Source organism: Geotrypetes seraphini, chromosome 5, assembly GCF_902459505.1.
Source record: "Geotrypetes seraphini chromosome 5, aGeoSer1.1, whole genome shotgun sequence".
Taxonomy (NCBI): domain Eukaryota; kingdom Metazoa; phylum Chordata; class Amphibia; order Gymnophiona; family Dermophiidae; genus Geotrypetes; species Geotrypetes seraphini.
In genome coordinates, this window is record NC_047088.1 from 268,273,593 (window position 1) to 268,292,315 (window position 18,723).

The following is an 18,723-nucleotide window of genomic DNA, read 5'->3' on the forward strand; positions in this document are numbered from 1 at the left end:
GGACCTCCCCAGACCTTACCTGGTGGTCTAGCGGTGATGCAGGACAGGAGCGATCTTCCTATGCTCCTGCCCTGTGCAGAGCCGTCATCAAAATGGCTGCCGTGAGTTCCCATTGAGACCACGGGAACTCACGGCAGCCATTTTTTATTATGGCTCTGCACTGGGCAGGAGTATAGGAAAATCACTTCTGCCCCAAATCACTGCTAGACCACTAGGTAAGGTCTGGGATGCAGTAATTCAGCATTTAAAAACTAGGGGGAGGTCCATGGCAAAAAATCACAAATAACCGAATTTGCGGGTACTAAACCTGTGAATTCAGAGGGAGAAGTGTGTACACAGTGCTCAAGTGGGGGAATTACAGAGGGAATAATAAGACAGATCTTGGTGCTTAGGAGATGGGTTGGAGTTTGGAATTGAAAGCAGCTTCAAAGAATTAGGTTTTGAGTCTGGATTTGAATACTGCCAGAGACGGAGCCTGATGTACTGAGCAGGCATATGGTGCATTAAAGTAGAAGGGACAGAGTCTAGAAGAATAGGGTACAGATAAGAGAGACTTACCCATTGAGCCGAGTGTCTGGAGGGGGATTGTGGGGAGAGAGAAACTGAGGAGCTGTAGAGCAAATACAGTTATAAGTCAGTAAGAGGAGTTTAAGCTGTATGCGGAAACGGTTAGAGAGCCAATGAAGTGACTTGAGAAGGGTAATATGGGCATAGCAACATTGGCAGAATATGAGGCAAGCAGTAGAGTTCTGAACAGATTGAAGGGGAGATAGATGGTTTAGTGGAAGGCCAGTGAGAAGCAGGTTGCAGTAGTCTAGATGAGAGGTGATGACGGTATGGATGAGGGTCTTGGCAGTGCACTCAGAAAGGAAGGATGGAAGGCCAGTGAGAAGCAGGTTGCAGTAGTCTAGATGAGAGGTGATGACGGTATGGATGAGGGTCTTGGCAGTGCACTCAGAAAGGAAGGGTGGAAGGCCAGTGAGAAGCAGGTTGCAGTAGTCTAGATGAGAGGTGATGACGGTATGGATGAGGGGCTTGGCAGTGCACTCAGAAAGGAAGGATGGAAGGCCAGTGAGAAGCAGGTTGCAGTAGTCTAGATGAGAGGTGATGACGGTATGGATGAGGGTCTTGGCAGTGCACTCAGAAAGGAAGGGTGGAAGGCCAGTGAGAAGCAGGTTGCAGTAGTCTAGATGAGAGGTGATGACGGTATGGATGAGGGGCTTGGCAGTGCACTCAGAAAGGAAGGATGGAAGGCCAGTGAGAAGCAGGTTGCAGTAGTCTAGATGAGAGGTGATGACGGTATGGATGAGGGTCTTGGCAGTGCACTCAGAAAGGAAGGATGGAAGGCCAGTGAGAAGCAGGTTGCAGTAGTCTAGATGAGAGGTGATGACGGTATGGATGAGGGGCTTGGCAGTGCACTCAGAAAGGAAGGATGGAAGGCCAGTGAGAAGCAGGTTGCAGTAGTCTAGATGAGAGGTGTTGACGGTATGGATGAGGGTCTTGGCAGTGCACTCAGAAAGGAAGGGTGGAAGGCCAGTGAGAAGCAGGATGCAGTAGTCTAGATGAGAGGTGATGACGGTATGGATGAGGGTCTTGGCAGTGCACTCAGAAAGGAAGGATGGAAGGCCAGTGAGAAGCAGGTTGCAGTAGTCTAGATGAGAGGTGATGACGGTATGGATGAGGGTCTTGGCAGTGCACTCAGAAAGGAAGGATGGAAGGCCAGTGAGAAGCAGGTTGCAGTAGTCTAGATGAGAGGTGATGACGGTATGGATGAGGGGCTTGGCAGTGCACTCAGAAAGGAAGGATGGAAGGCCAGTGAGAAGCAGGTTGCAGTAGTCTAGATGAGAGGTGATGACGGTATGGATGAGGGGCTTGGCAGTGCACTCAGAAAGGAAGGATGGAAGGCCAGTGAGAAGCAGGTTGCAGTAGTCTAGATGAGAGGTGATGACGGTATGGATGAGGGTCTTGGCAGTGCACTCAGAAAGGAAGGATGGAAGGCCAGTGAGAAGCAGGTTGCAGTAGTCTAGATGAGAGGTGATGACGGTATGGATGAGGGTCTTGGCAGTGCACTCAGAAAGGAAGGATGGAAGGCCAGTGAGAAGCAGGTTGCAGTAGTCTAGATGAGAGGTGATGACGGTATGGATGAGGGTCTTGGCAGTGCACTCAGAAAGGAAGGATGGAAGGCCAGTGAGAAGCAGGTTGCAGTAGTCTAGATGAGAGGTGATGACGGTATGGATGAGGGTCTTGGCAGTGTACTCAGAAAGGAAGGGTCTGATTTTAGCAATATTGTAGAGAAAGAGATGACAGGTTTTGGCAGTCGGATGGATATGTGAAGAGAAGGAGAGAGATGTGTCAAAGATTAAAAGGATGTGAGCTATGATTATCTCACACACTGACAGGGTGACATTTAAGAATAAAACAAGCTACCAGCATTCTTATGGCATAAGTCTCTCCACTACCAGTAAAAAAAAAAAAAAATTGCAGCACCCTTCTGACCTGAACCTTCTTCCCTGCACAATTCAAGCATTCCTGGTGTCTAGTGCACCTCCTCCCCTCCCCCACCCCCCGCCCAGTTGACGAAAATTATTAAAGGGATGGAATGACTTGCCTGTGAGAAAAGGCTAAAATGGTTGAGGCTGTAGCTCTAACCACTAAACCACACTCTCCTCATAAGTGTCTGCCACAGTTTAGACACCTTATTTCCATGCACAAATGAACACTTACAGAACACTAGTGTAAGTTGACAGTGGTGTGGCAACCTAAATACAGGCATGAACACTTATGAGATGGTGATGTATACTTACCACAAGAAATCCATATTGCTACTGCATATGTAAGCTACATGAAATATGGGTGTTGAAAGAATGCCTCCAGTGCTCGATGGAAAGAAGTCAGTGGTGTGATTTCACATCCTTCCAAGTGGATTATGGCACTCTTCCAAATCCACTTGGAAGAACATGAAATCGTACTTCAAGCTTGTTTCCATTGAGCACCAGAGGTGTTGTTTCAATACTCATATTTTGTGAAGCTTACATATTCAGTGGCAAGCATACATCACCATCTTATAAGATTGTATCATTTCATTGAGACCCCTGATGCAGGCCGAAACACGTACATGTCGGGCTCTTTTGATTCAATAAAGTTTTTAGCAGCCTTGGTCATCTTTGCTGTGGTTTTCTGTAAGTTTAGTGTGTGATTGCAGAAAAGCGTTTACATGCAGTACCAAAATGATCTCTGGGAAATATTTTGCTTTTCAGGAATGCAAGTAAAAGATATGTAACCAATCTACTTTTCCTACCAAGTGGCCAAATGGGAGCCTATAATTCAACTGTTAATTTAACAATTATTCTCTTACATGTATTTCAGAAGATTAATGAAAACTTACTCTCGCCTTTACAAACTAAACTAAAGCTCAGCTTTATATACCGGGTCATCAACCTAAGGAAGCTCGACTTGGTTTAAAACAATTAAATAAGAACTGAAAAAGATAAAAATAGAAGTTTCAAAAAAAATTAATTTTCAAAATATTTAGCAAATATAAAAGTTTTTAGAAATTTACAAAAAGATTGGAAAGGACTAGGGCTCCTCAGAATCAAGGGGAGTTCATTCCATAGTTTTGAAAGTTTAATGACCAAAGATTGATTAAAGATCTTAACTCCTTTAATTCCTTTTCTGGAAGGAAGGGAGAGTTTAAATTGTTAGATGCCTCTTGCAGAGGAGAATCTGTAAACGTTCCATAATAAAGGAATGAGGGGAATAAAAATGCTATATGAAATTTTAAAAGAGATGCAAGCACATTTGAATTGAATTCTAAGATAAACCAGAAGCCAATGAAGACTCAGGAGCAAAGGGGTCACATGGTTAAGTTTACTTTTTCCAAAAATCAACTTTGCAGCAGTATTCTGGTTTTAGCACGAGCAGCAACTGCTCACAGAATTCCTATGAGTGTTGGAGCATTTACCGCCACCAGCGCAAAACCCACACTACACATTAGTAAAGGAAGGGGTTATTTATTTAGTAAATTGTATGGCTTTAATTGATTGTTGGTTTTATGTATCTGCGATTCATAAATATCTGCATGGATGGCAGTATTACATAACTTCACGTGTGTAATTGGTACATAAAAGTGAGCACCCTGTTTTAGAATAGGGATAGTGTCACTGCTAGTGCTTGAAACACTTGCATTTTAAACTTCTGGATAGGCTACTAGTAGGAAAGCCCACTGCTACTTATCACTTATATAGCATTGAAAGGCATATGTACATTTAATTTATTTTTTATTTTATTTATTCAATTTTTCTATACCGTTCTCCGCAGGGAAGCTCAGAACGGTTTACATGAATTTATTCAGGTACTCAAGCATTTTTCCATGTCTGTCCCAGTGGGCTCACTATCTATCTAATGTACCTGGGGCAATGGGGGGAATTAAGTGACTTGACCAGGGTCACAAGGAGCAGCATGGGTTTGAACCCACAACCCCAGAGTGCTGAGGCTGTAGCTTTAACCACTGCACCATCCCTGCTTGGAAGAACTAACAATTTAACCTGAACAGACAGACCTGACATATAGGGTTAAGGATGCAGAACCCAAGGTGGGAGAAGTTAGAAGTTGAAAGCAGTCTCGAAGAGGTGGGCTTTTAACTAGGCCTTGAACACTGCCAGAGACGGAGCCTGCCTTAGGGATTCGGGCAGCTTGTTCCAAGCATACAGCGCAGCAAGACAGGATGGAATCTGGAGTTGGCAGAGGAAGAGAAGGGTACAGATAGAAGGGACTTACCAGCTGAGTGGCGCTTGCGGGGGGGGATATAGGGGGCCAGCTCAGGTTCCCATTGTCAATCACACATTGGCCTGCTCTGTGGCCACTCGCTACCTTTTTCATACTCACCAATGACTGTGGGCTCCAGATCTACAAAGACAGCTCTGGGCACATGTTTGCCAGCTCCAGTCTCGCTGAAGAAGGTGTTAAATGAGTCATCCCCTCCTCCGATGGTCTTGTCACTGGGCATCTGCCCATCGGGCTGTATGCCATGCTCCAGGCAGTAGAGCTCCCAGCATGCATTGCCTATCTGGACCCCAGCCTGGCCCACATGAACAGAAATACATTCACGCTACAGAAAGAAAAATATCACATGAGAGATGTATACAGCACCGTCTGTCACTACTACCTATCAACGGTCTCTCTAGGGCAGGGGTGTCAAAGTCCCTCAAGGGCCGCAATCCAGTCAGGTTTTCAAGATTTCCCCAATGAATAAGCATGAGATCTATTTGCATGCACTGCTTTCATTGTATGCTAATAGATCTCATGCATATTCATTGGGGAAATCCTGAAAACCCGACTGGATTATGGCCCTTGAGGAGGGACTTTGACAACCCTGCTCTAGGGCAGGGGTGGGCTACTCCGGTCCTCAAGGGCCAGAATCCAGTCGGGTTTTCAGGATTTCCCCAATGAATATGCATTGAAAGCAGTGCATGCAAATAAATCTCATGCATATTCATTGCTACAAAGCAGGGTACAATTAACCAAATTACCTATCTCAAAAAGTTTTTAAGACATATAACTAGACAGGTTTTTTATTTAAATATAATGTATTTTTATTAGATAACACATTAAACATAAATGAATCCATATTGCACTTTCAGTTACTAAACTCTGTATTATCCCACAATACAGTGGAAGAAGACTTGGAGCTTGTACTCAGTCCATTCACAAGCCTTTTCTGATGAAAATAAAGCTGTTCCACATCATAGTCTGTGTGTATTTCATTTCTCCAGTATTCTCCAATATCAACCAGCATATATTGATTCTTAGACAAAGCTGTTATAATGCCTTCTCACGCCAATTCAGACTGTGGCCAGCCAGCCCGACGTAGCACCACGTTTCGCTATTACAGCATCTTCAGGAGCTGAAACTGGCAGGTTTTCAACTTCTTTACTGCTTCATTTCATTATAGATTAGCAACTGCACGGGTACACAAGCCCACTCTCTCCTCAGACAGGATATAAAGTTTCCGCCTTATTGTTGCCGCACTGCCGCATCGCAACTAGAGATGATTTGCGATCTCGGCTCCATTTATAGATTATGGAGTCAATATTCAGTGGCCCAAAGAAGCAACTCCCTCACCTTTTAATTAGGACTAAACTAAAACTAAACTGATTAAATGATTAGGATTTATTTATAGCCTTTTTGAAGAAATTTATCTAAGGTGGTGAACAATCTGCAGTATATTCATTCGGGTAGATTTTCAGCCAGTGCAATGACCAGCTTTAGTGAAATGTCTTCGACACCACTACAGATATAAGCAACGACATTTACAGAGGTCACTGCGCCAGCACAATCCATAAGTTATCCGGAGAGCAGCTGAGCGTTATCACTCTGGCTAACCTGTCACACAAAACTGGCCCTTGTTCAGATAGTTCTGGCCTGATACTAAACTAAACTAAAACTTAGCTTGGTATACTGGGTCTTCAGCCAGAAAGGAGCTCGACTCAGTTAACAGTAACTAAAAAAAAATACTGAAAAAAGTAACAAATATGACTGGTATTATCCATAGTAGCTGCTGCTGAACATGGAGGTAGCTCTTTGTGAGCTCAAAACGTTTGGCACTAGTGTCCCCAGAATTCTCTCTCCTTTCCTAACTTGAGGAAATATATTTTTAATGAATGCATGATCTCTGGAATTCATAATAACAGTTTATATACCGCAAGGCTGCAAACTTCTATGTGGTTTACAATAGTTAAAAATACAACAAATTGAATAAAACTGAAAAGGTAAAAGCCAAAAACCCTAAAAAGATCAGATTATTGCCTAATAAAATTCTATAAATCAGCTACCTAAGTACTTCAAAAACAGATATGTTTTTAGATGTCTCCTAAATTCCCCATAAATATCAGTAAGCAGAAACAATTGTTCTAGATCTTTGCCCCATAATGCTGCCTGATATGGTAAAAAAAATTGATGATGTCAGGCAGCAGTATTATGGGGCAAAGATCTAGAACAATTGGTTCTGCTTACTGATATTTATGGGGAATTTAGGAGACATCTAAAAACATATCTGAGGATAGCGGTTAGTGTATCTGAGTTTAAAAAAAGTTTGGACAAATTCCTGGAGGAAAAGTCCATGGCACTGAAATAGAAAGGGGGAGGAAGCCACTGCCGTCCCAAGGGTTGATAACATGGAATGTTGCTATTTCCTGGGATTCCGCACAGAGCCTTGCTACTCTTTAGGATCTGCCAAAAACAAACAAATTCCAGAACTATATAGAAAATCTGTCATTGTAATAAAAATAGCACCTGATATTTTGACCACTGGAGGTAGCTCCCTATGGTTGTAGGTGATCCCAGATATTCAAGGCTGGGGCTGTTTGCTGCCGGGGTCTCAGCTGGCTAGGCTGATGTTCGGTGGCTGGCCAGCTGGGGCCTAGTGGCCAAAGATGGACCTGTTTTTAAGCCTGGCAAGCTGCTCAGTGTTGGTGGTGACAGGCTATATTGCTGATCCAAATGTTCAGTGGAAGATGAATGGCTGGCTCCTTCCTGCTGGCTATTTGCTATTTGGCTGGCCAAGTAATACTGAATATTGGGCGATAGAAACTGAAATGCATGTCTCAAATGGCGGTCTGGGAAAGAGTGCGACTAGTTGGACATCTGCGGTGTTGGAATTCCTTTTAGACTGGATCAGAGTCCTGGGATGCAGAAGGAAAGGGGGAGATCTTGTATTACGAAAAACTGGAACTTGCCTCGGAATTGTTCATATCTATGTCTTAGTTAGACAATATTGTTTACTGTCGTTCTGTTGTACTGCCTCCTAATTCTTTTTGTATGACTTTTCTATCTTCCTTATGTGCAATGTTCCTTCAATAAATATATATATTTTTTTAAAAGAAACTGAAATGCAAATATTAAAGCTGTCACATTACAATTTGTAGGCCTCTCTCCCACTTGCTACTCCCCAAGTCTCAGGTCCTAAACCAATCCACAAAAGCCTTTTTATCAACAGCTCTCTCCTCGAGCAAATATATGCAAATTATATATGCAGTTCACAGGTTGCTGTAAAAACTATCTTTAATGCAGATCCTCTACAACCTCTGACCCCGTAAGGCAGGGGTCCCCAAAGTCCCTCCTTGAGGGCCGAATCCAGTCGGGTTTTCAGGATTTCCCCAGTGAATATGTATTGAAAGCAGTGCATGCACATAGATCTCATGCATATTCATTGGGGAAATCCTGAAAACCCAACTGGATTTGGCCCTCAAGGAGGGACTTTGGGGACCCCTGCCATAAGGCTATTCTGTGTTTTTAATTAGTAAATTTAAGGGGGAAAATACCTTTTTCTACCTTTTACCTCAACATTGTTTTGGTGTGTCTCTTTTTGGCTTTTCTAATTTTTCGTACCTTTCTTTCCAAGGTCTTTCCTTTGGAAGTTTCTCTCTCTCTCTTTCCACCATACATCTTTCTTCTTTCATACCCAACATCCCTCCTCGTTGTCCCTCTCCCTGTTTTCCTCTTTTGTCCCTTTCTTCCATCTTCCTTTCCTCCTGCACCCCCTACCCTGGCATCAGCATTTCTCCCTTTGTCAACACTCCCCTTCCCCCAAGTAGGCCAACATTTCTCTCTCTTGCATTTTGAATCCCCACCCCATACCCATAGTCTAACATCTTTTTCTTCCTCTCTCCAGTCCCAACTTCCTTTTTGCTCCGGGGTAATATCACCCCCTCTCCCGAACCTACTCCATCCTCCCCCTCCCCCCATTTTATACTTCTCTGCTCTCTCCTTTCTACTGACTTGACTTGCTTTGCCCCCTACTAATTCCTGCCCCCATTGGGTGCCTTGGTCAGTGCCCCTCCCTTCAGGCTAGGCTCACTCATATTTCCTAAGCAGATTCCTTGTACATTTCAAAATTTTTATGCCCACCCTACTCCCCCTTCCCAAAGCAGCAGATCATTCATATCTAGAACTCACAGACTGAAATACATTAGCAGTTCCACATCCAGAAAGGACCTCTGAGCTGCTTCACCACCCAAATGCACAAACCTTGGAAGCTTGGCAATCAGGGCCACATTTATGCTCAGACTAAAAATCCCAAAGATCACGTGCTGAAAAGGAAATCTGTGAACATGAAGGTGTGCATTCATATCAACCCACTGTGTGCCAGTCCACCTGCTAAAGTACTTGCGCTTACAGAGTAAGTGCTTGCTCAGTGGAGAGCTGAGTTAACACTGTTCTGCAAAAAATGGAAATGGACTCTTCCTCCTGCCTTGGTCACCCAGACCACCCACACACACCAGACTTCCCAAAACCTGGACCCCCACCCCACCCCCCCACTCCCTCTGATACTAAGGCCCCACCTTCTAACCCCTCCCACCACCCCTATGGGAGGGGCCTTCAATATCTGAACCAATCAGAGTTTTAGACTCCATTCCTGGTGCATCCCAGTCCAGCAGGACTTTTTTTTAATGGGTACAGATATACATATGTAACATAGGCACAAAATCTGTGCCAGTTAAAACCCCCCAAAACAAAACCATTCTTCCTTCCTGTCCCAAACAGCTGAGTGGCAGGAGGCTGCTTTGGAGCTTCCCCTGCTCAGCTGATCAGAGTTTGCCCTGCTGGCTCTGCACATGTGTGAAAGTTGCTTTTCCAATAACTGATGGGATGGGATTACGGCTGACCTCTGAAGAACTAATTTCCATGCAGAGTTAGTTGAACATCGATCGATGTTTTAAAATCAGACAATTTATAAGCCCCACAGTGACCCACCGCATTTTAGTGTAGTGTATCCAGGCCATTGTTCAGATAGGGGGTAACCTCTATCCAGTGGATGTCTGGATGGGAACATCTGGAACCCTCCCCTTTACAAACCCAGCGCCTTAAAGTCATTCACCTGGAAATGCCACTCAGTCAACGCACCTACGCCACCTAATCTCTTCAGACGCTACTTAGTGCATATGTTTTATTGTCATGTCTATATTGTAAATTATGTCATCCCTGGCCTGTCTCGATTATTATGGATGTACTTTGTAACCCATTCTGGGCTCCTTTAGGAGGACGGGCTAAAAAATTGAATAAATAAATAAAGAAGTAAGCAACACTTACAGGAGCTATTGTAAGAGCAACAAACATTTTTGTAAGGAAAGTAAATAAAAGTAAGAGGAAGACTTTTAACCTCCTATGTTCTCCCTGTCCCCAGCTATCCTATACAATATTGTAGTTCTCCCCAGTGGCATACCGAGGGAAGGAGACCCCCGGGGTGGGGGTGTCCCTCACATCTCCTACCTGCTGCTTGCATCGGCCTCAGCTCTCCTTCTGATGTCACATCCTGTCCTGCAACCAGGAAGTGACATCAGCAGGAAAGCTGAAGCTGCATAAGCAGCAGGTAGGAGATGCTGCTGGTGAAGATTTGAAGAGGTGAGTGGCACTCCTGTCAAGAAGGCATCTGGCGCGGTCCGCACACCCCTCACTACACCACTGGTTCCCCCTCTCATCTTGGGATAAAGACTTAAATCTTTTAATCATGACTTCTAGTACCTATCAAATATTTTGGAGACATTTGAAAACGTACTTGTTCACTAGATATTTAGGTAACTAAAACACTTCTTTTAACTTCAGCAGTTGAAACCTAAGACAATACCAGGTGGACTTTACAGTCTATGGCCCAGAAATAGCAAAGAAGAAACAAGTTAATGTAATCATGTATTTTTAATAGGTAGAACTAATAGGCAAACTGGATGGCCCAATCTTTATCTGCCGTCATTTACTATGTTACTATGTAACTGTAATGATTTTACTTTTGTAAACCACATAGAACTTCACAGTACTGCAGTACAGAAGGATATTTTTATGTTATGTTATGTAATATGTCAATCTAACTACAATATTTCAGATTGTAATTTGCTCAGATGGTTTGTTTGTTGGGTGGGATAGTAAACAAGAAGGTCAATTTGGTTCTCAAAACTAGTAACTGACAAAGTAAGGGAAAGGAGGTTAGCCTTCATAAATTATAAGAGGCTGCAGGAAGGGGAATCCAGAAACTTATGAATGCAGATAAGGTGTACACACACACTATACCGCCAGATATCGGGCTTCTAAGTGGTCTACAAGTTTAAAATAATGAATTAGGGTGACAGACTCTATTATGAACAGACGTACTGGAACGATAGGGACTAGGGGAAAGAAATACATGTCAAATAGGAAAGAGCCATTTAGGGGAGGGGATCCTATCTGTAAGCACATTCCCTGTCTCAGGATAAAGAAAACACACACACAACTTTATAGAGATATGGGAAAGGGTATATTGCACACCCACAAATACAGTGAGAAGGCAGTGAGAGAGATTACATATGCGGATCACTACAGACAGAGCTATAGAAAACAGTCTCAGGACAGGAATACATGCAATGCTGTTCAACTCCTTGCACTCAGTTACAAGGAGTTGAACAGCATTGCAGGCTTTATCCTGACTACCCAAGAAGACATTGAGTGTTTGCAATGCCATTGGTAGATGGCTATACCAAAGTGCACAAGTTTAGCTATTAACGAACTATCCCCTCCTTTTACTAAACCGTGCTAGCGGTTATTAGCGCAGGGAGCTGCGCAGAATGCTCCGTGCTGCTCCTGACACTCATAGGAACTCTATGAGCATCGGGAGCAACGTGGAGTATTCCCAGTGCTAAGAACCACTATTGCGGTTTAGTAAAAATGGGGGGGGGGGGGTTAAATTGATTTTATTTTCCACAATAAAGTGCAGATATTGAAGGTTCATTTAATAAAATACTGCTAGATTTTTTGCATAAAATCTCTTTTTATCAATGTACCATTGCTGAATATGAAACCATTAAAATTATAGCTATGATACCAAGAAAATAGGCAAAAATTGCAGCAAATTTTAAGAAAAATGGAGTTTTGTGTAATCTGTGGCTTTGAGGGAGCACAGGATGGGCTTAAAATTTTTTTTAAATTATTTTCTGATTAAGCACAATCAAATTCCTGGGAAATCTTCAATTCACACTGTTTTTCCAACCTTAATGCACGCACAAATAACACAGTCTCAGGATAAGGACTACACAAGTACACACATACACATCATTGAGAGTCTCACCATTCTTAGACTTCGGTCCGATGATGAAGGGTTCGGAGAACGAAGGTCGTGTTCTGAGCACTTGGTCTCAGCTGCTTCTCTTTATAGCTGGTGGAGAACAGGCCACAGTTGTGTTGTTAGAAACCAGCAGAGGAGGTGGTTGCAGGTCATTGCTTGCCCTGGACTGCAGCCTGGGTCACGCTTCCTCCTCCCTTCCAGTTGAGAGCAGTGCAAGCGGCCCTTAGGCCCTTGGATACCTCAAACATTGCTGCAGATACAGTCCTGTTAAACAAGTCACACAATGGGAAAGAATGTGGTGGCCTAGCATGTTTACCCAGCACTCAACAGAAGTCTCTCCTGCAGGAAGAAAAGAGAGAGAAATCGGGAAAGAAAAGCAGAGAAACAACAGTGGGAGGGGAATAAGAAAGAGGACTGATTTATTTGGAATTCTGATCATCTGCAAGTTCTAAAAATCAATGTGGGATACAGTGCAATCAACATTAAAACAACAAAACAAACTGCAGATAAGCATTAAAAACAGAAACTATAAAATCAAGTAAAGTCTTTGAAAGAAGCTGGAAAGAGACCAATCCCCTTTACAAAACCATTAAATCCCAATGGGTTTCAGAGTGATTACTGCTGCAGCAGCCGTTACCACAGCTTTGTAAAAGGAGCCCAATATGGGAAAGGGACTTGTAAACTGTCTTTGGTATTTCAAAGTGGTGGGCACTGGAGGAATTAAGTGACTTGCCAGGGTCACAAAGAGCAGTACCAGGATTTGATCTCACAACCTTTAGGTGCAGAGGCATCAGCTCAGCCAGTGAGCCACAGCCCTTCCTGAGAATCAAAAGAAATAAAGGATAAAGAAGGAAAATTAAATGAGAGGCAGAAGGACTGACAAATGGAGAAAAAGGAAAGTGAGAAAATTAACATTAATGCAAAGTCCATTGGAATCTGTGGATGTTGCACCAATTTCCAAACTTGCCATGGATTTAATATCCCCACAGTACATTTGCACCTGCTTTTTGGAACAACATGCATTAAAAAAGGGAAAATTTCAACCGGTCAGTTTTACCTGTGTGAATGGCTTTGAATCTTGCGCTCTCTCTCAGTAAAAATCTGAAGGGGACACGTAATGCCATGATGCTGAGTGACTGTTAGTTAGTTCGGCTCCTCTCTTCTCCTACAGCGTCAACCCTTTAAACTCTTTGGGGCAATTTGGGGCAACTCAGCGATTCGGACATTTCAAGATCTAAGGCACTGATTGATATTGAGCCTTATTCTGTCTTCCTGGGAGGACTGGCAGATAAAAATCTAAAAAAAGATAGAGACTGGATTTAGGGAGGTGACCCAAAATGGCGGCAGCCCTGAGCCTTCTTCTCCTACAGCGGGAGTTGCATGGGCAGCAGAGATTACTGCAGAAATATTGATGGTCTTGGAGTCCTCCTTGGACCACAAATTGCAACTGGTACTAGAAAAACTTATGGAAGTGGGCGAAAGAGTCACCGAATTGAGCAGGGATGTGTCAACTTTTGTTCAACGACTGGACACCCTCAAGGCCAATACAGAGTGCATGCAAACAGAACATCAACGCCTCAATAGAATCTGCACTCAATTGGAGGAAAAGGTGGATGATCTAGAGAACAGGAGCTGCCGTAATAACTTCAAGCTAATTGGCCTGTTGGAAACTTTACCTGTTGGAAACTTTACCAGCGAAGAACGCGAATAGAATGCTAGGCATGATAAAGAAGGGAATCACGAGTAGATCGGAGAAAGTCATAATGCCGCTTTATAGAGCGATGGTCAGACCACATTTGGAATACTGCGTCCAGCATTGGTCTCCATACCTAAAGAAGGATATCATACTGCTAGAGAGGGTGCAGAGACGAGCAACAAAGCTGGTGAAAGGTATGTCTAGTAACCCAGTCAAAAAAGTTAATCAGATTAGATTGGCATGATCTACCCCGGGTTCACCCAGGGTAGATCATGCCAATCATAAGAACATAAGAACATAAGCAATGCCTCTGCTGGGTCAGACCTGAGGTCCATCTTGCCCAGCAGTCCGCTCACGCGGCGGCCCAACAGATCCAGGACCTGAGTAGTAATCTTCTATTTATACCCTTCTATTCCCTTTTCCAGCAGGAAAATGTCCAATCCTCTCTTAAATCCCAGTACTGTATTCTGCCCTATAACGTCCTCCGGAAGCGCATTCCAAGTGTCCACCACACGTTGGGTAAAGAAGAACTTCCTGGCATTCGTATTGAATCTGTCCCCTTTCAACTTTTCCGAATGCCCTCTTGTTCTTTTATTTTTTGAAAGTTTGAAGAATCTGTACCTCTCTACTCTCTCTATGCCCCTCATGATCTTATAAGTCTCTATCATATCCCCTCTAAGTCTCCTCTTCTCCAGTTTCTCCAATCTCTCAGCGTATGAAAGGTTTTCCATCCCTTTTATCAGACGTGTCGCTCTTCTCTGAACTCTCTCGAGTAACGCCATATCCTTCTTAAAGTATGGCGACCAAAACTGGACACAGTATTCCAGGTGTGGGCGCACCATCGCCCGATACAGCGGCAGGATAACTTCTTTTGTCCTGGTTGTAATACCCTTCTTGATTATACCTAGCATTCTATTCGCTCTCTTAGCAGCTGCTGCGCACTGTGCCGTCGGCTTCATTGACCTGTCCACCATTATCCCCAAGTCCCTCTCTTGGGTACTCTCATTCAATAACATCCCTCCCATCGTATAGTTGTACCTCGGGTTTCTGCTTCCCACATGCAATACTTTACATTTCTCAACGTTGAACTTCATTTGCCATTTTGTCGCCCATTCCCCTAGTTTGTTCAAGTCTCTTTGCAATTCCTCACAGTCCTCTTTAGTCCGAGCTCCCCTAAATAGTTTGGTGTCATCTGCAAATTTTATTATCTCACACTTCGTCCCTGTTTCTAGATCATTTATGAATATATTAAATAACAGCGGCCTGAGCACCGAGCCCTGCGGAACACCACTCGTGACCCTCCTCCAGTCAGAGTAGTGGCCCTTCAACCCTACCCTTTGTTTCCTACCTGCCAACCAGTTTCTGATCCATCTATGTACGTCTCCGTCCACCCCATGGTTCTTCAGTTTCCGGAGTAATCGTTCATGAGGCACCTTGTCAAAGGCTTTTTGGAAATCAAGGTATATGATGTCTATGGGGTCACCTCTGTCCATCTGTTTGTTAATTCCTTCGAAGAAGTGTAGTAAGTTGGTTAGGCACGATCTCCCCCTGCAGAAACCATGTTGGCTGGTTATCAAAAGTTTGTTTCTTTCCAAGTGATCATCGATGTTTTCTTTTATCAGTGCTTCCGCCATTTTTCCCGGAACCGAGGTCAGACTCACCGGTCTGTAGTTTCCCGGGTCACCTCTTGATCCCTTTTTAAAGATAGGCGTGATGTTGGCCGTCTTCCAATCCTCCGGGATCACGCCTGTTTCCAGGGATAGGTTGCATATTTGCTGCAGTAGTTCTGCTATCTCCTCCTTTAGTTCCTTCAGAACCCTTGGATGGATTCCGTCCGGACCTGGAGATTTGTCAATTTTTAGTTTATCTATCTGCCTGCGCACATCTTCAAGGCTCACTTCCATGAATGTTAATTTTTCTGCTTGATTTCCAATGAAGAATTGCTCAGGTTCCGGTATGTTGGTTGTGTCTTCGTTCGTAAATACAGACGAAAAGAACATGTTCAGTCTTTCCGCGACTTCTTTCTCCTCCTTCACTACTCCCTTCCTGACTCCATCATTCAGCGGTCCCACCTCCTCCCTAGCTGGCTGTTTCCCTTTAACATATCTGAAGAACGGTTTGAAATTTCGAGCCTCCCTAGCTAACCTCTCTTCATACTCTCTTTTGGCTTTTCGAACCACACGGTGACATTGTTTTTGATACTTCCTGTGCTCTATCCAGTTCCCTTCAGTTTTGTCCTTTTTCCATCTCCTGAATGAATTTTTCTTATTACTTATTTCCTTCACTTATGTCATCCATATCGGGTCCTTTATTCGACTCTTTTTGCTCCCCTTTCTGAATCTGGGGATGTACAGATTTTGCGCCTCGCTCACCGTGTCCTTGAAAAAAGACCAGGCCTGTTCTACCATCCTCCATTTCTTGGAAGTGTTCCTAAGTTTATTCCTTACCATTTTCCTCATTGCTTCATAGTTTCCTTTTCTGAAGTTGAAAGTTGTCGCCATGGTTCTCTTTCCTTTTGGTATTCCTGCTTCAACCTTGAACTTGATCATGTTATGGTCACTGTTTCCCAACGGTCCCACTACTTCCACTTCCTTTGCAGGTCCCATTAACCCATTTAGGATTAGATCCAAAGTGGCATTTCCTCTCGTCGGTTCTCTAACAAGCTGCTCCATGAAGCAATCTTGTGTAGCCTCCAGGAATTCTGTTTCCCTAGCGCATTTTGAGTTTCCAAGACTCCAGTCTATCCCGGGGTAGTTGAAGTCTCCCATAATAACTGTGCAACCGTTTTTGCATTCTTGTTTCATCTCGGCTTCCATTTCTTTATCGATATCTCCGGTTTGCCCGGGTGGACGATAGTATAGGCCCATTTTTATTTCATGTCCCTTTCTACCTGGTATTTTAACCCATAGCGATTCCAGCTTGTTGGTCGTCTCCGCTGTGTCTATTCTTGTCGATTGTATGGTTTCTTTTATGTATAGGGCTATTCCACCTCCTTTCTGTCCTGACCTGTCCTGGCGATAGAGCTTAAATCCCGGCAGTGTTGTATCCCATTTGCTTTCCTCATTCCACCATGTTTCAGAGATTCCAATGATGTCTAAGTCTTCTGCATTGGCCACGGCTTCCAATTCCCCCATTTTGTTTCCTAGGCTCCTTGCATTAGTATATATGCAGTTTAGATCCTGGCATTTAAGTGTCTTCATTTCCTTTCCCTGTGTTTTGGTCTTTAATGTCTTCTCTTTTGGTACACTCCTTCTAACCTCTTCTGGGTTAGTCGACTCCTGTAATTTGTCCGTTGTTTCTTCCGAGCCTTGCATTCCCTTAGTATCATCACGTGATACCTTCTTCCGAATCATCGACGCTAGGTCGACTTTCAGCTTTCCCCTTCCTCTTAGTTTAAAGCCTGTTCTATTCCTCTCTTGACATTGTTTGATAGAAGTCTTGTTCCCTCCGCGCTCAGGTGCAGTCCATCTCTCCTGTAGAGCTTGCTCTTGCCCCAGAACGTTGTCCAGTTCCTCACGAAGTGGAATCCTTCTTCCTCACACCATTTCTTCATCCATGCATTTATTGATTGTAGTTCCTCCTGCCTTTTCACATCTGCCCTCGGTACCGGTAGGATCTCTGAGAACGCTATCTTCTGGGTCCTCATCTTCAGCTTCATTCCCAGGATCTTGAACTGTTCTATCAGCGTGCTCCTTCTGTAGTCTCTCCTGCTGACATCATTAGTCCCGATGTGGATCATCACTGCGGTCTCTTCCGTCTCCGCTCCTTCCAGGATCTTCCCAATTTTGTCCACGATGTCCTTGGTTCTTGCTCCTGGGAGGCAGGTCACCAGTCGATCCTCTCTCCCTCCTGCTATGTGGCTGTCCACATGCCTTAGGATTGAGTCTCCCACTAGGATTGCTGACTTTCCCTTCTTCAATTTTCGCTTCGGTCTCAGGTCAATGTCCCCGGTGTGCTTTGTTCTTTCTAATCTAATCTGATTAACTTTTTTGACTGGGTTACTAGACAACTGGATGCCAGAGAATCACTGGATGTGGTATATTTGGATTTCAGTAAAGCATTTGATAGCGTCCCACACAGAAGGCTATTGAACAAGTTGAAAACGATGGGGTTGGGAGACACTCTAACTACTTGGGTTGGGGATTGGCTGAGCGGTAGACTTCAAAGGGTGGTGGTGAACGGTACCCCATCCAAGGCATCGGACGTGATCAGTGGAGTGCCGCAGGGCTCAGTCCTGGGCCCGAATCTATTCAATTTATTCATAAGAGATATGACGCAAGGACTTAAAGGAAGGGTTGCACTGTTTGCTGACGACGCCAAACTTTGCAACATAGTAGGCAAAAACGTATTACCTGACAATATGACACATGATCTACTACTGCTGGAAAGATGGTCAACTACTTGGCAGCTAGGCTTCAATGCTAAAAAATGCAAGATAATGCACCTGGGCAAGAGTAATCCACGTAGAACTTATGTACTGAATGGAGAAACATTGGTTAAGACCACTGCAGAATGCAATCAAGGGGTGATTATTAGTGAGGATATGAAGGCTGCCAATCAAGTGGAGAAGGCTTCCTCCAGGGCAAGACAGATGATGGGTTGCATCCGCAGAGGTTTTGTCAGTAGGAGACCTGAAGTAATGATGCCGTTATACAGATCCATGGTGAGGCCTCACTTGGAGTACTGTGTTCAGTTCTGGAGACCACACTACCGTAAAGACATACTAAGAATCGAGTCGGTTCAACGAATGGCGACAAGGATGGTCTTGGGGCTCAAGGATCTCACGTATGAAGAAAGACTAAAAAAGTTGCGGCTATACTCACTTGAGGAAAGAAGAGAACGGGGAGACATGATTGAAACGTATAAGTACATCACGGGACGCATCAAGTTGGAAGATGATCTCTTCTGTCTCATGGGACCCTCAAACACCAGAGGGCATCCG

General features: G+C 44.0%; 1 protein-coding gene across 1 annotated transcript in view; it reads right to left on the minus strand.

Moving 5' to 3' along the window:
* The window catches only part of LOC117360831 (tubulin alpha-1A chain-like), a 29,537-nt gene extending 17,239 nt beyond the window's left edge, over positions 1-12,298 (minus strand). Inside the window, exons 1-2 of the mRNA XM_033945295.1 lie at positions 12,089-12,298; positions 4,885-5,107 (exon numbers count right to left, since the gene is read on the minus strand). Coding sequence (XP_033801186.1) covers positions 4,885-5,107; positions 12,089-12,091 — 226 coding nt within the window. The 5' untranslated portion in view covers positions 12,092-12,298. The remainder of the gene's footprint in view (positions 1-4,884; positions 5,108-12,088) is intronic.
* Between the last annotated feature and the right edge of the window lie 6,425 nt (positions 12,299-18,723).